Genomic DNA, 27,680 nt, shown 5'->3' with positions numbered 1-27,680 from the left:
CCTTGTCCTTTCAAGACGCGCACGCGGAGCCCAAGATGAAGGTTGAGTTTGCTCCGCTCTCCGTGCCACTGCAGAGAAGGCTTCAAACGGCAGCAGTGGTTCAATGGGTCTTCAGCTTCCTAGGTCTAGGTAAGAGACATCTCCTTTTCCTTCTCTGAAAAGCCAGAGAAGTTTTTGCCCCAAACCCTTCTCTCCATGACCCCAAGGAAGACGTAGGACTGAAGGTCTGAGACCAAAGGAAAGTGACATTAAAGGCATCTTCTGGGAGCCTGTGGTGAATCCCAGGCCATGTTAGGACAAGTGATTAGTAGCAGACGTTGCACTCGCGTGTTTCTGTCTCAATGTATGAAGATAAGTGTGGGAAGTTCTGTCTCACCAAAGCAGTTCCTGTTTTCCTTTTTTTCTTTTTTTTTGGTTTCTTCTCACCTCACAGTCTGAAGGAAGTGTTTAGATTTGTGATCCTCACTACAGGAAAGATGTTGAGGTGCTGGAGGGAGTCCAAAGAAGGGCAACGGAGCTGGGGAAGGGTCTGGAGCACAAGTGTGATGAGTTCAGTGCTGAGGGAACTGGGGTTGTTGAGCCTGGAGAAAAGGAGGCTGAGGGGAGACCTTCTGGCTCTGTCCAAGTCCCTTGGCAGGGGGCGGAGAGAGGTGAGAGTTGGTCTCTTCTCCCAGGTAACAAGTGATAGAACAAGAGGAAACGGCCTCAGGTTGCACCAGGGGAGGTTTAAATTGGATCTGAGGAAAAACTTCTTCACCACAAGGGTAGTCAACATTGGAACAGATTACCCAGGGAGGTGGTGGAGTCACTTTCCCTCGAGGCATTTAAAAGATGGATAGACAAGGTGCTTAGGGACATGGTTTAGAGGTGGAATTGATAGTGTTAGGTTTATGGTTGGACTTGATGATCTTAAAGGTCTTTTCCAAACAAAATGATTCTGTGATTTTCAGCATGGTGGCACCAAGAAAGTGCATGGCTGCATGGCTCTACTTGGGAACTTCTAAAGGTCTTATGCAGCAAACCTGTGTGGAGTTTCAGCTTCTCCTGCTCTTTAGGTTTAGTGTTTTGCCTGTTTGAGGTGCTGCCCTGCTCAGCGTTAGTTGTAAGAAATGGCATTCCCATGCTTGAGTCATGGTATGATGGGAAGAGCATGGGGGACTTTGCTTTGCACCCCTGGGAATAGAAACCTCACTTTCTAGAGATGCCCCTGCAGACCCCAAAAGGGCATTTTTCCAAGAAAACCCAAGCAGATTGAGGAAGAGACACATTAGCAAACTGGGACCCTGGAAAACTCACTACTCTGTGAAGGACATCAGGTGCTGATGGAAATGAGAAACATGCAGTTTTGAATAGGACACAGTGGGAAAGAAGGAGATGGGAGACCCAGAGGCATGTTATCAGAGAGTGCAAACTGTCTGGGGTGATTTACAGCCCATCAGGAGCCAAACTGGAAGGTGACAACTTAGAGTTTGCCATTGTCATGCCAATTCTTAATCTCCGACGGAATCTGTGTAAATCTTCTCCTTTATTGTGGCAGGATAGTTGTTGGCCAGTCCCAATACACAAAGACAGCAGATCTTTTTGTATATATGGGTCCTGGCTCACAACCATCTCCAAAACAATACCTACAAAGAAAGCATAGGCTATGCTTCAGAGACTCAGTAAGTTTCTGAGATGGCTCCAACCAAACTCTTCTACAGACCTGGGGTGGAATGACCACCTTTACACCAGTATCTGGTGGACTGTAGAACTAGGCCATACTGGGGTAGGTGGTGTAGCTGTTTGCATGCTTCTTGGCATAGGTTTGACCCATGCTAAGTTACACTCTTCCAAACCACACGTTGGCACAGTTCCAAACCACACATTGGCACGGTTTGGGCAATGGCAGAGGGCAGGGACAATTGCTAGTGGCCAGGATGGTCAATAAAGGGTGAAGCTGCCCTTTACTGGAAGAGAAGAGAATCAGAAACATGGACATGACTGGGAAATACTGTTCACCCACTGGGTCAGCAAGTGGGGTCTATTGAGTTGCTTTGGAGAGGTGTAAGCAGTGTGGCCCCTTGAGTTGCTCTAGGACAAGCTGGAGGACATCCTTCTCCAGATGGAGGGTGAATGTCAGTGTGGCAGTGGTGGCATGGCCAGCTGAGCTGCCACAAACACAATTATGGCATGTCAGAGCACAGGGCACTTGGTGCCATCCTGTACTTGCATTATAAACCCTGGGGATCTTCTAGTGCAGAAGAGAATCCCGTTGTGATCAACTTTCCCCTGCACACCTGAGACCAGCTTGCAGGAGAAGACATGGATATCATGTTAACTGTGAAGAAGAGGGGAGATCTGGCAAAAGCCTTGGACCCAGCTGGCCAGACTGGGACATTTTGGGTTGCTCTTTAGCTCCCTCTCTGCCCCCGTGCCCAGATTTCCTTCCATGGTGCCTGGATGGGATGGGATGTAGTAGAGATGTGGCTGCAATATTAACAAGGGATGCAACAACACATCCCCATTCCCAACATGGATGCAGCTGGAGCTTATGGAGCTTGGCACTGGAATGGGCTACCTAGGGAAGTGGTTGAGTCCCCATCCATGGAGGTATTTAAAAGACAGGTAGATGAGGTGCTCAGAGATCTGGTTTAGTAGTGGAGAGATACGGTTAGACTTGATGATCTCAAAGGTCTTTTCCAACCAATCAATTCTATGATTCTATGATTTAACAGTGTTATTCAGCAAAACAACTTGTACTTTAGGTTTTCCTGTTCTCGGTATTGGGAACAAGCTGGCACTTGACTTTTCAGTGGTGGAAAAGACTTCTGGAGCCAGTAGAAAGCTAGAAAATGGTCAGGAAAGAGGAATCCACTGCAGTCAGTCAGAGGGTAACATGGAGCTACTCAAAATGTAGGCTCTGCCTCCTGCAGGAAAATGAGGGTGAGATCCAAACCCATATGTCCTCCATGGCTGGTGTTCCAGAAATTACTGTCTTTCCCTGGAACCATTTTACTTTGATTTTGGATATTTTGGGGGTTTTTTTGGTGATACAATCTGAAACCAAAAAGCAGTTAAGAAATGCTATTAGAAAGGTCTTAGAAGGGTGATAACCAAATCTTATGGAGTGATTCCATCAGGTTCAATTAATTTTACAAATTTTCTTTAAGCCTGGAGTTTTCCACCCAAAAAATCCCAGTTTAAGAACTGCAAAAGCTGAATGCTAAAGGACACCCTTAATTTTAACCCATGAGCTGCCAAACACCCCATGCCCCACCCAGTTATAACCCTCAGGCACAGAGATCAGATCTGCCCTGGGCAGGATTTGGCCGACCGGCTGCTCCTTTCTCTCTGAGACAGAATTGTGCATCTGCTGCCAGAAAAGATCCCCTGAAAAACACACTCCAGACATTTGCACAGCCCTTTTTGGCTGGAGATCCCAGCAGCCGCTGCTCAGCAGCACTGGTTGTAGGCAGCTGTTGCTATGGTTGTGTAAATGCATCCCCTTGGAGAGGCCAAGGGGCTCATTCATTCTCCGTGGGGTGCTGGATGAGTGCGGTTGGTGCTGGCAGGGAGCTCTGCTGCAGCGTCTCTCACAACAGGCAGGCATTGTCTGCTCTGATGGCTTTTCTTGAGGATGTTCCCCGATAAGGCACTGAGACAAAAGATGTCATTTATTTCAGATGCTGGCAGCTGCTGGATGGTTCAAGGATGGGATGCAGGGCATGGAATACAGACCCTATTGCGTCCTTACTGCAGGATCCCAGTACTGACCAGTGTCTCCTCCTAATGTGATGGAGCCAGGCTTCTACAGGGCATTGAAACAGCAAGCTGGTGCCTAAATCTGCTGCATCACTTCCCACTGCCTCTCTTATTCCTGGTCTCCATGGATTTAGGCATGGGCATTGTTGTAGTTTAACTCAGCCAGCAGCCAAATGCCACACAGCTGCTCGCACACATCCCCACCCAGGGAATAGGGGAGAGGTTTGGAGGGGTAAAAGTAAGAAGACTTATAGGTTGAGATAAGAACAATTTAATAATTGGAATAAAATAAAACTAATAAAACTAATAATAAAACTAATAATAAAACTAATAATAATAATAATAATAATAATAATACTAATACTAATACTAATACTAATACTAGAATATACAAATGAGTGATTGTCCTAGTTTTGCTAAGATAGAATTAATAATATCATGTCAGGTCCATTATATTAATGAGGATTGACCAGAAAGCTAGGGATTCTCTTGGGGATCACTCAGGCTCACTATTCCAGGTTGTAATTTCAGTTTCAGACTCTCTCTGCTCTGGGATTGCTGGTTGGGGACAGGGTGGGCATCAGCCAGCAGGTGGTGAGAAATTGAACTGTGCATCAATTATTTGCATAATGACCATTATTTTTATCATCATCATCATCATCATCATTATTTTATTTCCATAAGAAAATTGTTTTGATATCAACTCATGAGTCTCCTTACTCATACCCTTCCAATTCTCTACCCTGCTCCCTGGGAGGGAGTAGATTGAGAGAGTGACTTTGGTTGCAGACAAAGGAGTGAAACCACCACAGTGATGCAAAGTACAATTGCTCACCACCCACTGATACTGATCCCAGAGGAGTGAAAGTCCTTAAATTGCAATCCTGGAAGAGTGAGGGAACTAGCATTATGGACAACCTTCATTTCTATACTGAACATGACATTATATGATATGGAATATCCCATTGACATATCCAAATACCAGTTTGAACCCATCGCTCTCCTCCCAGCCTCTTTTGCACTTGTAGACTTCACCACCCACTGATACTGATCCCAGAGGAGTGAAAGTCCTTAAATTGCAATCCTGGAAGAGTGAGGGAACTAGCATTATGGACAACCTTCATTTCTATACTGAACATGACATTATATGATATGGAATATCCCATTGACATATCCAAATACCAGTTTGAACCCATCGCTCTCCTCCCAGCCTCTTTTGCACTTGTAGACTAGCAAAACATGGGAAGTTGGGAAGTCCTTGATTCCTCAGTAACAACTGAAAACATCACTATATTATCAACATTCTTCTCTCAAGAAATCCTACCCTGAATAAAAAAAAAACAAAAACAAAACCCACTATTCTAGATACTAAGAGAAGAAAATTAGCTCTGTCCCAGCTGAAATCAGGACAGGCATCCATCCAAATGCACCATAGAATATTAGAATAATAGAACCATAGAATGTTGTGAGTTGGAAGGGACCCACAAGGATCATCCAGTGCAACTCCTGTCCCTGCACAGGACAAGCCCAACATTCACACCATGTCCCTGAGGGCCTTGGCCAAATGCTGCTGGAATCTTGTCAGGCTTGGTGCCATGAGCACCTCCCTGGGGAGCCTGTTCCAGTGCTCCACCACCCTCTGCCTCAAGAACCTTTTCCTCATGGCCAACCTCACCCTCCCCTGCCACATCTTCCTGCCATTTCCTCTGCTCCTGGCATTGGTTGGTGGCCAGAGAGAAGAGATCAGCGCCTGCCCCTCCTCTTCCCCTTGGGAGGAAGTTCTAGTCCATGATGAGATCCCCTCTCAGTCTCCTCTTCTCCAATACATTAGTGTAGGGCTGAACCCATGGAAACAAACCCAGTTCAGAGGCAGGAGACCTGCACATGCTGCCTCTGCAGATCCAGCATATGGCACCCAGCCTTTGAACCCTTTCAATCAGCAGAGTTGGCTCAAAGGGCACACAGTGCCATCATGAGTCAAGGCTCCTTGACAGCTGAGCATAGTCCGCAGCCTGGGACAGCCTGGTCAGGTTGCCAGGCTTGGCTGTGCCGAGGTGTATGGCATCTGTGCAGGGGACTCTACATCACTGCCAGGGACTCTAGGCTGCTATTGGGGACCTCAGCCATGAGCATCTCGCAAAATGCAACATGAATCTGGCTCACTCTGGAGCTGCTGTGATGCCGAAAATCTCTTTCCATGGGCTACTGTTCTCCTTATTTGAGGTTGAATGAGTAAATGATGGGTTAGCAGCAATATTGGGTCCAGGAGCACTTTGATGGGACATAGTCCCTGTCTGGACACGTCCAGAAAAGTCCTGGGAAAAGTGAGGGTTGGTCTGTTCAACCAAGGAACAAGTGACAGGACAAGAGGAAATGGCCTCAAGTTGCGCCCAGGGCAGTTGAGATTGGATGTGAGGAAGAATTTCTTTGCTGAAAGGGTTCTGAGGCATTGGAAGGGGTTGCCCAGGGCAGTGGTGGAGTCCCCATTGCTGGAGGGATTGAAGAGTCATGTAGACATAGTGATGAGGGACATGGGTTAGTCAGGGACTTGTCAGTGTTGGGTTCATGATTGGACTCGATGATCTTCAAGGTCTTTTCCAATCGAGGCAATTCTGCCATTGAACTGGACTAATGTGATTGCAAAGACATACATGATGCCCTTAGACCTCCTCTTGCAGCCCATGGTGATGTCTACCTTGAAGGTGCTCTGTGACTTAAGCCATTTTATAGCAATTTAGCATGTGCAATTGGGCTACCTCACAAAAGTCCAGACCTGCAGGGGGAGGAGATCAGATCTGTTTGCAGCCACATCCCCAAACCCTCCTGGTCCTCCTGAATGTACAACCATGGCTTGGGAGATTGCAGCCTGAGGCTGGAAATCAAGGGAGTTATGGAGGCAGAAAGGTGGAAGGTAGATGTTGTAGCGAAGTTATGGTTGAAAACTGAAGGTAATTCTCCCCCCTTTTCCCTTAAAGAACAATGTAAAGGCAGTGATGTTATAATCACATCTCATTGCCATTTGTGTGCCTTATGCACCTGCAATCCCCATCCTCACCAGAGAGCTTGCTCCCATGGAGTGCTTGACCAAGCTGAGAGTTAGATCTAGATGGTCTTTAAGGTTCCTTCCAACCCAAACCATTCTATGATTTTAAGCTGGAGAGTTAGTCTGACTCTGCAGAGCCCTGGCAGATGATGGGGTTCAAAAATGGGTTTCTAATGAACTGGGGACTTTCTGATTTCCCCCTTTTCCCATCATGATGCAGACTGCCATCTCTTCCAGCAGCATTTCCAAGACCCAACAGCCCTTTGCAGGTTGCTTTGTGGGCACAGTGGGTTGTATGCAGGCTGGAGTTTGGCCCCAGAAGGGAGGTATCTGCTGAGGTACCCTGACCAAGAGCCTAATGTCATATTCGTGATATGCTTTAAAGTGTCCACCTGGCAGGTAGCCCAGAAAATGAGTTGTTTGTAGGGAAGTAGATGCTGAGGAAAATACAGCTGTCATCTGGGCAGCTCTGCAGTGGTCCCTGGTTCAGGGAGGGACAGGCAAGAAACTTTTGGCTGTCCTCATTTTCCTCTTAGGATTCCTCTCAAGGGAAGAAAGCAATGATCATGAGGAGCAGCCTCACAACGAGCAAATATTCCTGTTTGCCACCCATGTCTTCTGCCTTGTCCTGCAGAAAAGAAGCACAAGGGGCAAGGAGGTGGCTTTCAGTTGTCCGTGCTGCTCTGCCTTTGGCAGATGACCTGTGGAGGAAGAGAAGTGCGTGTTCCTCTCCAGTGTGGGTTCAAGAAAGACTTGGGATTTGCAGGAATAGAAATACATCTTGGCTGCTGGTGCACAGTCCTTCCCTCTAGAGCCCAGCTCAAATGGATCCAGGATTTGGCCCTTTTTTAATGTGGGATGTTGCTTTTCAGTGGCTTGGAGAACATGGAGACTCTAAGATGTGAAGAGTCACCTGAGTAACCTAAAAGAGGACGGGTCAGTGACAGTGAAGGGACTCTGGAGCCAGGCTGAAGAGCGTGAAGTCTTGGGCAGCAGGGATGGTGGTGGACCCAGCCTGGGGACCTGAGATGGCTTTCAGGAAGCAGCAATACAGCTCTGTGGCAAATATCTTGCCACTGATAGTCCTGAAAATCTTGATGTCTAACCCATGGGATCACACTGCCTCTGCTGTGTTTTCATTCAAAAGTTTGAGGACATGACACACAGACATCTGCAGGGAAGTTGGAAGGGGGACAGCAATCTCCCTTGACCCAAGCAGCTATGGTGACACCCCGTGACAGACCAGGTAGTGGTACAGAGTGCCTCCTTCTCAACAAAATACATCCCAGATATAATAATGTGTCCACCTAAGGTGGGGATTGGTTTGGATGCAGACAGTAGGATTTAACTGTACATTTTCTGGATCTTTCCTGTCTTTTTGGTCCCATCCACAGCACCTTTCAGACTGAAAGCTGTCCATGCTAGGGCATGATATTCTGCCTCTCTACTCTGCTCTGGTGAGACTCCACCTGCAGTGTTGCCTCCAGCTATGGAGTCCTCACTACAAGGAAGACATGGGCCTGTTGGAGCGAGTCCAGAGGAGGCCACAAAAATGATCTGAGGGCTGGAGCAGCTCTGCTGTGAGGACAGGCTGAGAGAGTTGGGGCTGTTCAGCCTGGAAAAGAGAAGGCTCCAGGGAGATCTTATAGTGGCCTTCCAATACTTAGAGAGGGCCTATAAGAATGATGGGGACAAACTTTTTAGTGAGGCCTGAAGATATAGGACAAGGGGTGATGGTTTTAAACTAAAAGAGGGGAGATTCAGACTAGATATAAGGAAGAAATTTTTTACTATGAGGGTTATGAAACCCTGGTCCAGGTTGCCCAGAGAGGTGGTAGAACCCCCATCCCTGGAAACATTCAAGGTCAGATTGGATGGGGCTCTGATCAACCTAGTGTAGTGGAAGGTGTCCCTGCTCACTGCAGGGGAGTTGGACTAGATGACCTTGAAAGGTCCCGTCCAACCCAAACCATTCTGTAATTGATTCTGTGATTCTATGGTAAATTTTCTCCTTTCCCACAGCAACAAAAATAATCTGGAGATGGAGTGAAGGTCACTGTGTGCAAATGCTGCCCTAAAAAAAAATATAAAATAAAATAAATAAAAATTGAACTGCAAATGAATCAAAGGATAAATTAATAATTATATTTTTTCAAGATAAGGCCTCACTTGGATGATAAGTGCACAGATGTGGACCAGAACAACTCCTTTATTTTGCAGAATGTACTTTGAGCTTTGCACGGTGTGATAAAAAGAGAATTAAACATTGCACAGTTTTGCAGCAGACCTGGTGACCCGGCTTCCAGGTGCACTAAAATTGCAACCTCTGCATTGTTCCTCAAGCAGCAGTTCTGTGTCATGTGGACCCTCGAGCTTCATTTAATGCTGGATGCTGTTTTCCTCAAGAGTTATAAAGAGTGTGTCTGTAGCATTTGAAAGGAGTGGCACCAGGTATAAGCACTGATTTGTTCTGACCTGGAGGATGCATTGCAGGTTAGACCTGTTGCTCTGGAGAGAGCTGCAATGTGTCCTCACAGACTTTATTAATGTCTAACCAGGTACCTGCTGCAGTGTCTCTACATATATGAGGACATAAGATCCCATTGGGGAAGGGTTTAGAGAGCAAGCTGTATGAGGAGAGGCTGAAGTCACTTGGATCGTTCAGCCTGGAGAAGAGGAGAAGAGGAGACTGAGAGGAGATCTCATGGGGGTCTAGAACTTCCTCCCAAGGGGAAGAGGAGGGGCAGGTGCTGATCTCTTCTCTCTGGCCACCAACGAATGCCAGGAGCAGAGGAAATGGCAGGAAGATGTGGCAGGGGAGGGTGAGGTTGGCCATGAGGAAAAGGTTCTTCAGGCACCCAGAGGGTGGTGGAGCACTGGGACAGGCTCCCCAGGGAGGTGCTCATGGCACCAAGCCTGACAAGATTCCAGCAGCATTTGGCCAAGGCCCTTGGGGACATGGTGTGAATGTTGGGATTGTCCTGTGCAGGGACAGGAGTTGCACTGGATGATCCTTGTGGGTCCCTTCCAACTCACAACATTCTATGATTCTATGATGATTTCAACTTTAAAGAAATTTAGGAACCAGCTAGATTATTGCTTTTTCCACCCCTAGGAATTATCAGTACTATCATGGCAGTGTTTTAAAAAGGGGAAGGGATTTGTTTTTAAATGCAAGACTCTGGGATCGGGGTGATTGATTAGGAAAAAACCAACCAACCAACCAAAAACCCTACAAACCAGATCTGCTTATTTATCCTTAAGTAAAATAAAAGAGAAGTTACAAGGAAGTCTTACATGAGACCATCATATACCTCTTCTCTGATAGACCTTAGCTGAGATGAGCTAGAGAGGACAGGTGCCAGGTGTCTCTCAAAGAGGAAAATCCAGGTTTTAGAGGATGAGGCCATGGACGTGTCTATCTCACAGCTGAAGATGAACAGAGCATCTCCATCCTCATGTCCTTCAGCCCGGAGTGCCAGATCTGTGATAAAGACCCAGAGAAAACAATATATATAACCCATGACACATGATGTAGCCCATGAGCTGCAGAAGGCAAAGGTCTTGGATGAATGGGGGTTTTTAGCTCAGTCTCCCCCTTCTCAGAGAAAACCAAGGCTTCCAGAGGGACAGATGGAGAGGACACAGCTCTTCCCAGGCACTTTTTAGGGCATCTGCTTTACCAGGTGGCAGCTTGGTGGTCATCATTGTTTCTCAGTCTCTTGTAGTGTTGGGCTTGGGTGGGATTTGATGTACCAACTGATGCTTGTTTGCACACAGATTCCTCTTCTTGTGTTCCGTTGCCAAAACACAGACCATGAGGGAGGTGGGAGGTAGAGGGCAAAGCTGAGCACTGACTGGAAGCAGCTCAGAAAAGTCTTTAATGACTTGGGAAAGTCCCAAATCATTAATGTCTTAGGGAATGCAATAGAGCATCTTGTAAAACCTGTGATGACACAGAGTTGGAAGGACTGAAAATCCCCTAGAAGCCAAGATTAGAGTGGAGAATGAACCTGAGAAATGGAAGAAAAGGTCCAATATCAATAAGAAAAAACTCAGTAAAGACTAAAATCTTATCTATGGGAAGATAAAAAATAAAAAATCCAAGACAATTAAAATAGTGAATTGATAGCTCAGGACATTATCATTGCAGAAGTCAGACTGACTCCAGAGAAAAGCCAGACAACAAAGGGATAGAGGTCTGATCCAAGAGGATCCTCTGGATGCAGTGAGGTCCATCAGTCTTGTGGGAATAGGGAAACACAGTGGCCTTTGGAGAAATAGGTGGTTGCTGCAAGAATGGTGCTTGGTTGCTCTCCAGGTTCCTGGGGCAGATCAGGAAGAAACCACCCCTTACATCAAAGATGCCTTCACATTGATAAAATAATTCAGCAACAAGCCCGGAGAAAGGGCCACCAGGATGATGCCAGGGCTGAAGCACCTCTCCTATGAGGACAGGCTGAAAGAGTTGGGGCTGTTCAGTCTGGAGAAGAGAAGGCTCCGGGGAGATCTTATAGCAGCCTCCCAGTACCTGAAGGGGCTACAAGAAAGCTGGGGAAGGACTTTTCATAAGGGCAGCTAATGACAGAACAAGGGGAAATGGGTTTAAGCTGAAAGAGAGGAGGTTTAGATGAGATATTAGGAAGGAGTTCTTCACTGTGAGGGTGGTCAGACACTGGAACAGGTTGCCCAAGGAAGTTGTAGATGCCCCCTCCCTGGAAGTGTTCAAGGCTAGGCTGGATGAGGCTTTGAGCAACCTGGTCTAGTGGAAGGTGTCCCTGCTGATGGCAGGGGGATTGGAACTAGATGATCTTTAAGGTCCCTTCCAATCCAAACCATTCTATGATTCTATAAGTCCCTTCAAGTGAATCATTCATCCCTCAAAGTCCACCTGACCCAACTGCCAACTCACTAACTGGCTTTTCTCTCAGCACAGTGCTGCACAGTTGCCTTCATTGCCCTCTTCTTCACCCGTTTTTGGCTGGTCAGTGCCTTCTACGCTGCATGGTGGTTCATAGACAGGGAAAAACCCAGCAAGGGTGGGAGGCGGATCCATGTCCTCCGGAACAGCATCGTCTGGAGATACATGAGGGACTATTTCCCCATTACGGTAAGTGCCACCAGTCCCATTGGGTTTTAGGAGATTCTGGGATCAGCTTTGTCCTTAGTGTTTGGAGGTGGGTCTTAATTTTGTGTTGGAAGGTGACATATGCTAGCCAAACGTTTCAGCTGAGTGAACCACACCTCCAAGTTGCCTCTTTACAAGACCATCCAAGGAAGTCTACTTTGCATATGTCCTACTGCCGTTGAATTTCTTTATTCAAAGACCTGTCAGAAAGTGAGGCTGAGGACCTGCAGGGAGTTATTTTATGGCTAATCTCAGAGCTTAATTTGTGATTTAAGGGCTTCTGAATGAGCTTCAAAGCCAGGCCCCCAGAAGGTATATCATAGTCTTCTGGGGAGGAATGGGAACACATCCCAGGAAAGTTTGTGGTGAGTTTTACCATAAGACACAAGTAATATTTTATAAAGTTTAATAGGAAACACCAACTGGGTTTCCAATAAATTATTCTTGAGGCTGCCTTAGAAAATCCTAGAATTGCCGTGAGCTTTTTATGTGGCTGTAATGATTAGATGCAATATATATTCTGGAAATTACTTTTGGCCATAAGCCACTGCTTGGGCAATGTTGGACCAACCTCTCTGCTAAAACTCAACTGCCAGCTCAGCCCAGCGGCACCTCATCTCCTATCCCTTTGTAAGGCCATGGAAACCCCCTCCTGAACACCACGTTGCATTGTCTGTCTGTCCTTCTTTTCCTGAGTGCCAGTAGAAGACCAGTAAGGCCAGTAGAGGGAGCATGGCTACTGGGTTTGGCTGCAGCTCACTGGATGAAGGCAGAGAGGGTTCACAGAATCACAGAATGGTGGGGGTTGGAAATGACCTCAGGAGATCATCCAGTCCAACCCCCCTGCCAAAGCAGGATACCACAGGAGTGCATCCAGGAGGGTTTTGCATATCTCTAGAGAAGGACACTCCACACCCTCTCTGGGCAGCCTGTCCCAGGGCTCCGGCACCCTCACAGCAAAGAAGTTTTTCCTTCAGCTTGTGTGGAACTTCTGGTGTTCCAGTTTGTGCCCATTGCCCCTTGTCCTGTCACTGGGCACCACCAAAAAGAGCCCGGCCCCATCCATTTGGCCCCCACATTTCAGATCTTGATAGACATTGATCAGATCCCCTCTCAGTCTTCTAAGTTTGATGGAGACTTTCTTCCCACTTGGAGAAGTCAGAGGGAGCTTTGCAAAAAGACAGCAGAAAAAAATAAAAAATAAAAAGGGTATTATAACATTGCAATCACACAATATGATTTCCTTAAAACATTTTCTTTCTTCCACACTTGCTCGAGGACTTTCTAAGCCAGAATATAACAGCCCTTGCTGCACGTATCTGCTACCATGTGTCACTATAAGAGCATGGAAAAATACTTGGCATCCCCAACATCCTACAGCAAAGAGTTCCCCAGGTGAACCACGTAGTGTGAAGACTTCCCTGCTCCCTGCTCATTTCACTGGAAAAGCTCTGGTTAGCACAAGCAAATCATGTCTCACCTGCCCATGCCACTCCTGGTTTTATATTCTGTTATATCCCCCATCTGCCAACTTCTTCCCCCACCTAAAAACCCCAAATGTGTTTGCTTCCTTGCATGGAAGATATTTAATTTCACACCTCCAAGCATGGACTGATTTGTTCCTAGCAGCAGGGAAGAGGGTGGTCAGACACTGGCCTAGGTTGCCCAGAGAAGCTGTGGCTGCTCCTCCCTGGAAGTGTTGAAGGCCAGGTTGGATGAGGCTTTGAACAACGTGGTCTAGTGGAAGGTGTCCCTGCTGATGGCAGGGGGGTTGGAACTGGATGAGCTTTAAGGTCCCTTCCAACCCAAACCATTCGGTGATTCTATGAAGTTAACAATCATAAATGTTGCCTTTGTCATTTTCTATGCTGCTCTCACGAGGAGCTGAGCTGAGTTTTTGGTCTGAACATACACAGTTGGATAGTCCCATGGACCTCTCATTTGCCCAAAGTCCCAGTCAGAATAGGGCACAAGGGGAGTGGGATTTGGGGAGATGGACAGGTGGATACCCAACACCCCAGGCTGTATTTGTGTGTAGATTTGTGTTCAGTCCTAAAGGATTAGTCATTCCGGGAAGATTAAATGTGGTTCCTAATTCTCTCAGATCCTGGCAGCAACCTTAACATGACCAAGCATCATTTCCAGGAGGTAGGAAGAGCTGCCTGCTATTTTAGTTTAGGAAGCAGTGTTAAATGATACCTTTGAAGGATCCCTGGGCATGGTTGCTGTACAGAAGCAAAAAAAGGTTGGGATGAGCATCTATTTTCCATGGATCTGAGCAAAATGAATTTGCACTTTGCTGCAGTGAGCATCTGGCACATGGGAGGTGCAGGCTACGAGCCATGTCTCTGCAATGCATGCAAGGAGCACCCTCTGCTGATATCACCCTTCCACAAGTACTGCTTTGCTGCTCGTTTTTTTCACCTTGGAGCTGATGTATTTTATTTAGGGGTTTAGGAGTTATAGGGTCAGGCAGGACCTGAATGAGTTTAGGTGATTTTAAAATGGAAAATGAAAAAAACCCCAAAACACTGAGAATCCAAGGGTAGGTCCAGTGCATTGCCCAGGAAAGTTATTTCTGCTTCATCCCCTTATATTTTAACCCTCTTCTACTCCTTTTTTTTATAAACCCTCATGATAGACCTGCAGTACATGGCTGAGTTTAGCTAGATCTTAAAAATGGGGAAAATCTACCAAAAGGTGCAAAATTAATCTGTTTAGGGCAGGCTACACTTGAACAATTATCCAGAGATGTCTGCTGTGGGTTGATGTTGCCTCCAGAGATATTTTGGATACCTCGGATTGCTCTACTTGTGCTATGCTCAATAAGAAGTCAATAATCTGTCTGCTGCTGCCAGGTGTCTCCCCAAACCCTTACCTCCATTTGCACAGTCATCATTTATCATTTATCTTTGATCAGTGTGGCATCTTTATTAGGAAGGATACACTCAGCTTTACAGTAAAACCAAATTTCTATGTCACATGGCCAAGCCGGATGGTCATGCAGATCTTCACTGCTTCTTCTCCCCAGCCCCAGCCCCTCCTGTCACTATGAGACCACTGGCACCAACCTCCCTCGTACAGCTAAGGTGCTGTGGTAACCTCAGCTGAGGAGCACCATGAATGTGTAGAAGGCCAGGACGGGTATGATATGGGGAAAGCATAAGCTTGACAAGATCCATCTCTACCATAGTCCTCAAACAGAAGTCACCATCTTTCTTGTTGACTGTAAATTGAGGCTGGATGCTTGGCTTAGACAAGACATTCCACCTTCAGATCACGCAGCCTGGGTTACGAGTTAAATTTAGCAGTAGGAAGATAAAATTAAGGTCTTAGAGAGACAAATTTTGTCTTCAGGTGCTGTCATCATTCAGAGTAACCCAAACAGGCACCATCTTTACAGTTTTATTTAGGGCAGCCTGAAAAGTACCTGCTGTGGGGAGAAGGTCCCTGTGGTCTTCACTGTACTGTTTTCTCCTTGTGAAGAGCCACAAGAACTGCCCAGAGAGGGTGTGGAGTCTCCATCTCTGGAGATGTTCAAAACTCACCTGGACACTTTCCTGTGCAACCTGGTGTAGGGACCCTGCTTTGGCAGGGGGGTTGGACTGGATGATCTCCTGAGGTCCCTTCCAAACCCTACCATTCTGTAATTCTGTGATTTCTTATTAGCCTTGGTGTTGTCTAAGTGCCAGTACGACCTTATTAACTATAGCAACTGGCAAAGTCCCAACCTCTGTCATTGTACTTGGACACTTCCTGGCATTATTGTTTTTTGTTTTGGGGGGTTTTTTTGTTAGCATAACTAAAATGAATTATTGGAAAATTAGTTGACCCCTAGCAGCTGTGATTTGGGATGGCTCCATCCCATAGTTCATTCATTCTCATAATTGCATAAACCATGCCAGGGCGTATTTCAGTACGTTGTGGTTCTGGTGAAGTATAAGGTGGTGCAGAGAGGGGACAGCCCAAGTTCACGTGAACTGAGCCCTGGCAGGAATGTTTTCTTTCTTTTCATAGAAGAGTGATATTATATGTATATATTATATGAAACTGTGGATTTAATGTCGTGGCCCATGACGCTAAATATTATTTCTGATTTCCAACAGTCTTGACTGTTCACTTTGCTTCCTTCTGTTGGCTGGAGGAGAGAAGAGGGATTGTCAGGGTAAAAGCAAGATATAGCCAAATGGCCCAAAGCCATCCCTCTCTCCTTTTATGAGGAGCTTCTCTGTCCCATGTCTTGGCTTTCTCTTCCCTGCCCTTGAGTGACCTTAAGTAAGAGAGAGGCCACTGCTGATGTCAGGTCCACTGGAGGACTGTGTCCCACCATCTGCACTGCCAAGCAACATGCTAAGCCACTGGATAAGGGAGGTCCTACAAGACCCTCAAAAACAACATCACACAAGAACAAAGCAGGACTCAGGCATTTTGGAGCTGACATCCTTAATCAGCTTTGGGAGTGAGTGTGAAGTCCCATCCTAACTCACTTCAAATGCACCTGGCTGGTTAAACTCCTGATTCTTGGTACAAACATAGTTCTGACCTGGCATTGTAGCACCTGGAGAAAACCCCAGTCCCCAAAGCCTCTTTCTGCAACTGTCCCTCTCGGACTCTTGCCACTGCTGGGACATAAAATCCATTTTCCTCAGCAGCTGCTGACCATACTCAGATATTTGCCCTTCCTTTGGTCTCCCATCCAGACACTCTTGGGTGGGCTACCTGTTTTTCTTTGCTTTGGCACAATTTCTCCTTCTTTGGATCTGGATTTCTCTGCTGAGTTTCACCCCTTAGAGAAACTGGTTGCATCTTTCATCCTGCAAGAGATACTCTTTGGAGGTGCCAGGGTGGATAGCAAGGGACCTGAGGATTTGCTTAAGCCAAAGTTGAAAGGAGGTTTATCCTACGTAAGAGCAGATTAATGAACATGACATCCTTGGAAATGGAGTTTGGGGCCGGAGAAGGGTAGAAATACAATAGCAATTCAGTGTGGGGGACTTTAAATGAAGAAGGCAGAAGCTTGCTGATCAGGTTTCCTGACCACATCCTCCTCTGCTTTGTGAATGGCTGTGGGGGTGGTGCCATGCTACTCCCTTGTCTCCTACCCCATGTTATGTAATAGAATTCAGAATCATTGTGGTTGGAAAAGACCTTTAAGATCATCGAGTCCAACCATGGACCCAACACTGACAAGTCCACCTCGAAACCACGTCCCTGAGCACCTCGTCTACCCGTCTTTTAAATACCACCAGCAAAGGTGACTCCACCACTTCCCTGGGCAGCCTGTTCCAATGCTTCATTACCCTTTGGCTGAAGAAGTTTTTCCTTCAGATCCAACCTAAATCTCCCCTGGCACAACTTGAGGCCATTTCATGTGATGACCCCTAAGGATGGGATTATCACAGCACATTGCCCCCGCCCTGGAAATGTTGAAGGCTAGGCTGGATGAGGTTTTGAGCAACCTGGTCTAGTGGAAGATGTCCCTGCTGATGGCAGGGGGGTTGGAACTGGATGATCTTTAAGGTCCCTTCCAACCCAAACCATTCTATGATTCTGTGATCAGTGCCCTTCATGACCATATGTCCCTCGGCACAGCAAGCACCATACAGTGCCCATACTCATCTCAACCTGACGTGATCTAATTCCTCACTTAACAGCTTTTTCATCACTTCTTCCCTGCAAACAATGCTGTGGATCTGTTCATCTCCAGGGCATGCTGGAACACCTATTCCTCCAACCCTTTGGACTTTGGGAGAATTTTATTTTCCTCAAGCATTAGTGAAACAGCCTTACATGGGGAATCACCCATCCTCCCTCTTCCCGTGGCTTTGGGGTAGGACAGTCTAGTCCATAGAGGACAACCAGGAAACCCCAGCCACATCTCAAGGGGTGAGTTAAAACAACCTCATTAAACCAGTGCTGAACTCCTGGGCTGATACAGTCACTCAGAAGCCCTAATTGCAATTAGCATAATTCCACTCCAAAATGAATCTTAAACAAACAAACAAACCAAAACAAGTACCAAACAAAGGCCACTTTAATTCCATCTTAGAGCATCTACTTGGGATGTTAATACAGTTTAACTAATCGAGTTTAAAATTAATTTGGATTAATTTGCTTGAGATCCTGGCCAGTACATGGGCTCTTACCAGCTCCTGAAAGACCGTGTATGCATTTCCCTAACACAGCTGAAAGTGGATGGAGCAGGTCTCACCGCGTCTCTGGGGGAGCTGGGAGAACTGGGGCAGGGTTTCACCTGTGCCTTAGATCCACATTTGAGTAGAGAGAATAAAGAAGAGTTTCTGCTACAGAGTAATCACTGAACAACTGTAGCTATCAACATATTTCTCCATGAAGAAGCATAAAGTAGGTCTCATCCTTCAACACACAAATTTAAGTTAATTTGTTAGGAAGGTCAAGATCAGCATAGATTTGGGATCTGGAAGGACTCATAACACCTTTGATGGAGGGTCATTACTGCTGTTAGCAGCCAAGAAACAAACCAGCACCCCATGGAGATGGGATCAACCATCAAGCAGCCATCAACCATGTGAAGGAGAAGCTCAGGGAAGCCAGCAAAGCCATGGCTTGGTTTGGAGAGCAAAACCCAGAGCTGGTAACAGTTCTTTGCCTTTGGACTGTAGGCCGTACACATTAATTTGCCATCCTTCAGAGATCTCTGAGATGAGAAACTGTTCTTGTCTTACCAAGAAAGCTTCAAGTCAAGCACTTGTCTCAACTGTTTACACACAGGCCGGCTTGGCTGGACCTTTAAGTAGTTTGACAATTATTAAAGGTTCAATTCACCCAGAGAGACCAGAGCAGCAGATGCCATCCGGTGGGTGTGGAAATAACAACCTGGCCAAACCAGGAGGAAGGAGAGTCCCACCCCTCTGCACCTCAACCCCAGCCCCGTTAAACACTTCAGGGCTGAAGTGCAGGAGAGAGCCAGGTTGTGCCATGTCAGGTATTAACTTTCCTGGCAGTTTGGGAACAGAGATTGACCTCTGGTAGGAGGAGAGTGAAGAAGTGAATAAACAGTGGGAACAATCCAGATGGGAGGATCAAGTTTGTGTGTTAAAGAGTTTCCAGAAGGAGAAGGGTGGTTTAGAGTCCAGGGGCCTGACCTACAGCGTAAGAAACTTTGTCTCTCCTCTGCTACAGATTTCCTTCTTATTCTTGTACAAACTCTTTGGTTTCTCTCTAAGTTCTGGCCAAAACACCCGAATGTAAGCAGACACTATGACAAAATGGGGACCTTCTCTCCTCTCTTTTGCTTATGCCCTGGAAGGAGCTGAGTTCACAAAGCTGAAAGAGGCAAATAATTCAACTAAGTCACTAAGATGTGGTCAGTGCTACTGCAGGGGACAGCTCTGGCAGAAACATTAATCAGATCCACCAACACTTGAGTGACCACACACCTACCCTCTAGCTGTCCATGGCTTAAAGAAGGGATTCAAATATCACAGAATCACAGGCTGTTTCAGGTTGAAAGGGATCTCTGGAGGTCATCTGGTCCAACCCCCCCTGTGCTCAAGCAGGGCCACCCAGAGCTGGTTTCCCAGGCCTGTGCCTATAAGGTTTTTGAATTATCTCCAAGGATGGAGACTCCACAACCCCTCCAACCAACCTCTGCCAGTACTTGGTCACCCATACAGTGAAAAAATGTTTCTTGATGTTCAGAGGGAACCTCCTGTGTTCCAGTGTGTGCCCATTGCCTCTGGTCCTGGCATCGGGCACCTCCTTCCACCTACTGCCAATGTATCTAATGGAGCCCTAGATATCATTTGCCTTCTTTGCTGTGAGGTCTCATTGCTGGCTCATATTCAACTTGGTCTCCACCAGGACCCCCATGTCTTTTTCTGCCAAGCTGGGTGGCCCCTAGCATGTATTGGTGCATGGGGTTGATTTTCCTCAGGTGCATGACTTTGTACTTCTCCTTGTTGAACTTCATGAGGTTCCTGTCAGCTGAATACATAGGATTCATATAGTTGGATATATAGATGATAATAAAGCTCCAAAACACATGTGTGGTTTAAAAGGTCCAATCCAGAACCAACAATGGACCATTGGAGCACCAATGGTTGGTAGGACTCAAAACTTTAGTGGTATTGAGGCCACTAGGGAGATGAGGAATCATTTATCAGTGACAGATATACCATCCAGAGGCAACACAAACCACCAAGGGTTACATTTGGCTTTGTCTGTGGCCAGAATTAGCCTTAAAAAACCCTCCAAACAAACAAACTAACAAACAAACAAACCAAAAGCCCAGAAAATAATATAAGACAGAGCAAGATGAAAAATGAAGTATCTGAAAATAAGTTCATACTACAGCAAATAAAACAAATCACAAGGTGATCTCAAAGGAAAGCTGTAAGAGAAATATGATCAACCAGAAATGGGGCTGGAAAGATTGCTGGTTGGTGGGTGTCCAGTCCTTTGTAAGGGGACATAACCTCCCTCTTCTCTTCCCTCACTTCTTATCATAGAATCACAGAATGTTTGGGGTTGGAAGGGACTTTTAAAGGTCCAACCTCCCTGCCATCAGCAGGGACATCTTCAACCAGGTTGCTCAGAGCCCCATCCAACCTGACCTTTAATGTTTCCAGGGATGGACCATCTGCCACCTCTCTGGGCATCCTGGGCCAGTGTCTCCCCACCCTCAGTGTAAAAAATTTCTTCCTTACATCTAGTCTGAATCTCTCTTTTAGTTTAAAATTAGTTTTCCCTAAAGTCCTCATTCTTCATTCTTTCCTCTCTTGTTCTCTCTCCCCTTTTATGGGGGTGAGCACCAAGGCAGCAGTGGGATGTCTCCTATGGAGGATTTTTAAGGATTTGAGGTGTCTTAGCACAAGTGAACTTTCCTGTTGAAGAAGTTTCCACAGCTCAGTGGATACGCCAAGTTCAGCTCTTCATCAACAAGGATGATGGTGTGACCTTAGGGTGCAACCAGGCGATGAGCTTGCTGTCACCTCTCACTTCTTCGATCTTGTGCACACACAGCTGGAGGTTTAGTGGTTTCCAACACACCCAAGCATCTCACCTCCCTGCTTATAAATCATGCAGAGATGAAAGGCTGTTTGGAAGCCGAAGATGGATGCTGGAAACATTGATGCAAGCTGAGATTACTTAAAAATTAGCAAATGGTGGCAGCAGCCCTGGGCACTTAGTAATGCAGCCATCTGCCCCTCTTCCTGCCTAGGCACCTCTGCACCCGTTCAGTGGTGGGACTCTTGTTTGTCCGTTCCCCTCATTAGGAGCAGGCGCTTGAATGGGCACATGTGGAGAGTCAACAGTACCTTAGGACAGATGGGAAATTAGCCACGATGTAGGAAAATAATGTACATCCTCGTGATTAACCTGTGGTTCTGGCTGTTTCTGGGAAAACACATGCACCATTAGCTGCTCCTCAAGTGAGGATGGGACCTGGGTACTCAGAGGAGCAACGTGCTAAAATCATAGAAATCCCACAATTGCCTCAATTGGAAAAAACATTGATCATCAAGTCCAACCATGAACCCAACACTGACAAGTCCCCGACTAACCCATGTCCCTCAGCACTGTGTCTACACGACTCTTCAATCCCTCCAGGGATGGGGACTCCACCACTGCCCTGGGCAACCCCTTCCAGTGCCTCAGAACCCTTTCAGCAAAGAAATTCTTCCTCACATCCCATCTCAACTGCCCTTGGTGCAACTTGAGGCTGTTTCCTTTCATCCTGTCACTAGTTACTTGGGAGAAGAGATGCACAGGGCTTTGGTTCTTCTTGAGCACAAGTGCCTTTGAGCTGTCTGAAAATTCATGGTGACTGTGACAGCTAACCTTGGAAGGGTTCTTTCTTCTCCAGTGCTGTGAGCGTCTTCAGTACCCACAGAAAGGGTGGAAAGGCATCAGTGTTCAGCTTTGACTGCTTCCCCCTAGGATATGTGCATGCTGGATGATGTTGACATGGCAGGGTCTTCTCAGTGACATAACTCGAGGGTGGGTTTGTCACACCAGCCCTTATCTGGGAAGTCCATAGCAAGTGTAACCCACTGAGTCCAAATTCTGGTTGTCCCTTATCTCCCTTTAATTGTCCCTTCTTCTGCTGTGGTGCCCATTCTCCCATGTAGCATCTCCCAGGCTCCAAACCCACTTTCAGATTGGTCAAATATTTTGGCTGGCCACTTAGCAAATCCTCAAGGGCCGTCCATGTGCTGCACTGTGTCTGCAATCCATGTGGTCTATCTCTATAGAATGGACATGGACATCTCCTGTTCCTTCATTCCTTCATCCCAATAAAAATGTAGCAACCTGAGGAGATATCCATTGCTCTTTGATGGACTCATGGATTATTTTGGCACCTAACACAAGCTCAAGTGTCTGAGTTCTTGGAGGCTTTCCCTAATGGAAAGAAAACCATCAGCTTGTCTCTGTTAGATGTCTGGGAGCTGGGTCTCACCCCACCATGTACAAAAGCATCTGTGAATCACCTGATGTGTACTTCAGCCAGGACAAACCTTGGGTCCACACCATACTGTTGAGGGACGTGTCTCTGAGCCAGTCAGCAGCTTTACCTGGATCATTACCAGAGTGGTTCTGCACTCCCCTTGATGTTCTGGTTTTGGGGTGGAGTGGGGGAAAAAATAATCACCTTTATCTCACTTTTTAGCTTTTTTTCCCCATATTAGAAAATATTTTGGAGGATGGTTTAGATAAAGTAGGTTCCCAACAGCATCTGGGCCAGTTCAAGGCAACATAAGGAATTGCATCATTGGAAATGACATCTTGGGCCAATAGATGGGAGAAGATGGAAGAGCAGGCAATGAAATACATCTCAGTGAAAAATTATTGAGTTGTTCCAGTTGAAATTTTCCCACAGAAAGCATGATGGGTGCTAGGGATTCCCCTCCAGGAATTCCCTATCTGCTCTCCATAGCCAATGCTCCATTCCCCAAGGTGACAGCACTAACTCATGGCCCCATTTTTGTCTCCATCCCTGTGTCCAGCTGGTGAAGACGGCAGAGCTGGATCCTAGGCAGAACTATGTAATGGGATTTCATCCCCATGGGGTCCTGGCAGCAGGAGCCTTTCTCAACTTCTGCACAGAGGCAACGGGTTTTTCCACACTCTTCCCGGGCATCACTCCACACCTGATGATGCTCTCCCTGTGGTTTCGCATCCCCTTCTTCAGGGACTACGTGATGAGTGGAGGTAAGCAGGGCAGCAGCATGGGTGGGTGGTGGGATGGGTGGGTGAGTTGGATGCTTTTTGGAGGAGCAGAGAGTGAAAACATCAGGGGAGCTTGGGAATGGGAGGCAATCTGGTCAATCTCATCCCATGCATGGACACAGCTACTGGAGGTGGCACCCCAAAACTCTTTGAAGCTTGAAATTGCCCTCCTAGCTGTTTTCTCTGTTGTTCAACTTCATAGGTCACCTCTGAGGTCAGGGCATCATTATGCCAGGTGCTGTGTAACAGCAAAATGCAGAGTAAATCATGAGCAGAAACGCTGAAACCAGCAGGACCCAGGGTGCTCCTGTATTTCTTTCCATGCAAACAACATTCAAGCTTGAAATTGTGGTTGCCACTGAAAGAAGGAGAAAAACTAATTATTCCAAAGCTGCTGCTGCTTGCAGGGAGTAGGGGCCAGGGAGAGAGGATGCAAATGGCACCTCACGCTGTTGCAACACCACAAATTAAATGGAGAGAGGGGAAATGGAGCTTGGAGAGATTTTTGGAGACTGACAGGAGATGGTCATCATCTCTCACTGGTGGGATTGAGGAATGGCCACTTCTCCAGCCATATGGGCTTATGTCATGGGCAGGATTCAACAGACTAAACACAGGCATCCAGGTCTGTCTGAGATCATAAAATTATAGAATCATTTGGTTGGAAAAGACCTTTGAGATCATCGAGTCCAACTGTACCTAAATCCCTCCAGTGATGGGGACTCCAAAACTGCCCTGGGCAGCCTGTTCCAATGCTTGACAACCCTTTTAGTGAAGAAATTTTTCCCAATATCCAACCTGAAGTTCCCCTGGTGCAACTTGAGGCCATTTCCTCTTGTCCTGTCCCTTGGTCCTTGGTTGAACAGACCCAGCCCCACCTCTCTACACCCTCCTCCAAGGGACTTGGACAGAGACAGAAGGTCTCCCCTCAGCCTCCTTTTCTCCAGGCTCAACAACCCCAGTTCCCTCAGCCAGGAACTCAGCACACTTGTGCTCCAGACCCTTCCTCAGCTCCATTGCCCTTCTACCAGAGCATTCATCACCCTGTTTTTGACATAAACTCTGGCTCCTGCTGCTGAAAAAATATTTACACAGAGAGCGAGGAATCATAACAGTGAGATATGAGAGAGTTATGACCCACGAGAAAGAAGGTTTAATCACTGTAATGTGGGAGTTTGGTGCATGGCTCATTTTCAGGTCGATTGAATCCATTTGACAAAGAGGTTTTAATTTGCAAATTAATTCAGTCCCCGAAACATGGATTTTATTTTTTTAATTCAAAACAATGTTGCTTTTTCATTACTGAATTAAAGATTTCTAACTTTCACAAGTAAATAACACCAAGGTACCAAATTCTTCATTAAACTTCACTTTAAATTAGCAGCATCCACTAAAATTCCTGTGTGTTTTGACCGAAAACAGATGTTTTACTGATTTTAGAATTATTCCAGATTGGACATGGTTTCATTTGACAGCAAAACGAAACAGATTTTCCCTGGGGCTTAAATTCAGCTAGTTCTTAATTTTTTTTTTCCTGATTTTTTTTTTCCCCATTTCTAACTTCTGGGTCAGACAACAAAGGGATAAATGTATATTCACACAGCAGAGCTCTGCATGAATCCAGCTCTTTTCAGAGGATTTGGGCTGAAATTGCCAAAGAATGGGAAAAATCTGAAAATAAAGTATGTAGCACACCTCCAAAGGTGGTTAATGGGGAAAAAAGGTACAGAGCAAACCACAATCATGTGGATTTTACAGATGCTCATTTTTTCTTCCTCTCTGCCCTCCAGGGCTTGTCCCCTCCGACAAGGAGAGTGCATCCTACGTGCTGCAGAAACCAGAGGGTGGGAACGTGCTGTCCATCATTGTTGGTGGGGCTCAGGAGGCTCTGGATGCTCGGCCAGGATCCTACACCTTGCTGCTGAAGAATAGAAAGGGATTTGTCCGCCTGGCTATGGAGCATGGGTGATTCAAGGGATGGGGTCCAGGGGCACTTGGGGAGGGATGTTCTGGTCTGTGGCTGGTTGGCCTGTATCAGGAATAGTGTGGCCAGTAGGACCAGGGAAGTTCTCTTCCCCCTGTGCTGGGCACTGGTGAGGCTGCAGCTTGAGTGCCGGATTCAGTGTTGGGCCCCTGAGTCCAAGAAGGACATGGAGGTGCTGGAGCGTGTCCAGAGAAGGCAACGGAGCTGGGGAAGGGTCTGGAGCACAAGAGTGCTGAGTTCCCTTGTGGCTGAGGGAACAGGAGTTGTTGAGCCTGGAGAAAAGGAGGCTGAGGAGAGACCATCTTGCTCTCTCCAAGTCCCTGAAAGGAGGGTGTAGAGAGGTGGGGGTGGGTCTGTCCAACCAAGGAACAAGGGACAGAACAAGACGAAATGGCCTCAAGTTGTGGCCAGGGCAGTTGAGATGGGATGTGAGGAAGAATTTCTTTGCTGAAAGGGTTCTGAGGCATTGGAAGGGGTTGCCCAGGGCAGTGGTGGAGTTTCTATCCCTGGAGGGATTGAAGAGTCATGTAGACACAGTGCTGAGGGACATGGGTTAGTCGGGGACTGGTCAGTGTTTGGCTAATGACTGGACTTGATGATCTTAAAGGTCTTTTCCAATCGAAGCAATTCTCTGATTCTGTGTAATGGGGTGTTTCTGCTGGTTTTGGAGGTGGGGTGAAGGTGTTTTGGAGTAGGCTTTGTTAATCATGCCCCTACATTGGATTTGGCTCCCCACAGCACCCCGCTGGTCCCCATCTTTTCCTTTGGGGAGAATGACCTCTTTGAGCAAGTGAGAAATCCCAAGGGTTCTTGGCTGCGGCAGCTCCAGCACCGACTCCAGCAGATCATGGGCATCTCTCTTCCCCTCTTCCATGCACGAGGCATCTTCCAGTACAGCTTTGGGCTGATACCCTACCGACGGCCCATCTACACTGTGGGTAAGTCATTCTTGGGCACATTCAACCTGGGCAAAGTGGGACCAGGCACAGTCCCTGAGTTGTGTCATCCTCCTGCCAGGCTGGAGCACCATTCCAGAGAGTATGATCTGTGGTGGGCTAGAAACATGCTGGCAAAGAAGCATCCCCAGCTGCTCACATGTCATGTTGGTTTGAGACTCCAGCTTGGTCTTATGGCAAAGCCAAGGTCATCTGGGCAGTGCTAAGAAAGCCCCAGAGACAACATGGCCATGCCGTCACCCCTGTGGGATACAGCCAATCCCAACCCCAGTGCAACCAGTGGTAGGAACCACTTTAACTATTGAGTTGAAGCCAATTTCACAAACACAAGTAGGACAATACCTACATGGTGTGCAGGTTTGCTCAGTGTCTTCAGTAGATAACTACAAAACCCAACTATTTGTACACAAACAAGTCATGCTGTTCCAACCTGAGACCATGCCCATGGGAGACCAAATTTCAAGGAAGTCTTTCATTTTGAAGAAGTTTCACTTGGTTTCAGCAACTCCATGTTTGACCCACCAGTATGACTGATGCTCTGTGAATTAGTCTAATTAAAGAGGTTGTTTGGAAAAGTCAGAGCTCACCCCACTGATTAGGTTTGACAGCCAGCAATTACTTCTAATTGTTTTACAACCTGTTTGGATTGTCTCAATGGTTTTATGAGCTGTGCAGTATCACAAGGTCTCTTCATTAGTCCGATGAGGAGCAGCATTACATGATGATGAAACCCTCTGCCACTTGACAAACACAATTTGAGTAAGAGATCAGAGCAAGACAAGTACCTCATGGACTTTCCTGTCCCCTGCAGGTACCCAATCCTGCTGCTGGTGGCTCTGGGAGATGGGAAAGGGCTTCTTCTAGTGCTGGGAATTAAATTAATTAGATTTGCCCTAGAAAAAAGCATGATTTTCTAAAGATACATGGATACTTGGTGCCTAATAAAAATCAGATGTTTCACAGAAGCTTTGATCTCAGCAAAGTACAAGCACTCCAATCACTAGTGTATTTAGACAATCTTGGGCTCCCCTGTGCCTCAGTTTCCTCATTTGCAATGCAGATATCCAAAGCCATGTTGGAACAGCTTGGAAAGTCCAACCCAAACATTAGGATGATGTTGTCTTGATCCACAGCACATCTGAGATGTTAGGAGCAGCTGTAGGGATGACATTGGGATGTGGTACTTTGTACCTCAAAGAGCTACACAGAGGTCTTTGGCATTAACTAAATTTGCAGATGGGGAAACTGAGGCAAGGATAGAAGTGAGCTAGGAGGTCAGGATCTGAACTTCCAACTGCCTACCTCCTTGGCTCTACAGCCTCCCAAACCCCAGGACGTGACTGGTCATATCGATCCATCACTACACCCCTGGAGAGGTGGACCCCAGCTCTGTACTAAGATGTGCAAAGTGTCCAGAGGGATCTGACACTGGCTCCTCCTAATCCCTCTGCTTGTTTTCCAGTTGGGAAGCCGATTCCAGTGCAGAGGAAGCACAGACCCTCCAAGGAAGAAGTTGATCAAGTCCATCAGAAATACCTAAACGAATTGTGCAAGCTCTTTGAGGAGCACAAAGCTAAATATAACATTCCAGAAGACAAACACCTGGAATTTATATAG

The 27,680-nt window shown here is 46.7% G+C and overlaps 1 protein-coding gene across 1 annotated transcript; it reads left to right on the top strand.

Annotated features, from left to right (window-relative positions):
• Positions 1 to 35: 35 nt before the first annotated feature.
• MOGAT2 (monoacylglycerol O-acyltransferase 2) lies at positions 36 to 27,680 on the top strand. The gene is made up of 6 exons (XM_010164369.1): positions 36 to 129; positions 11,716 to 11,894; positions 22,901 to 23,105; positions 24,914 to 25,088; positions 25,846 to 26,045; positions 27,526 to 27,680. Exons 1-6 carry the CDS (start codon positions 36 to 38, stop codon positions 27,678 to 27,680), a joined length of 1,008 nt encoding a protein of 335 aa, XP_010162671.1.

This window comes from Antrostomus carolinensis, unplaced genomic scaffold, assembly GCF_000700745.2.
Source record: "Antrostomus carolinensis isolate BGI_N321 unplaced genomic scaffold, ASM70074v2 scaffold1603, whole genome shotgun sequence".
Lineage (NCBI taxonomy): Eukaryota > Metazoa > Chordata > Aves > Caprimulgiformes > Caprimulgidae > Antrostomus > Antrostomus carolinensis.
This window is presented reverse-complemented; position numbering and strand designations above follow the sequence as displayed.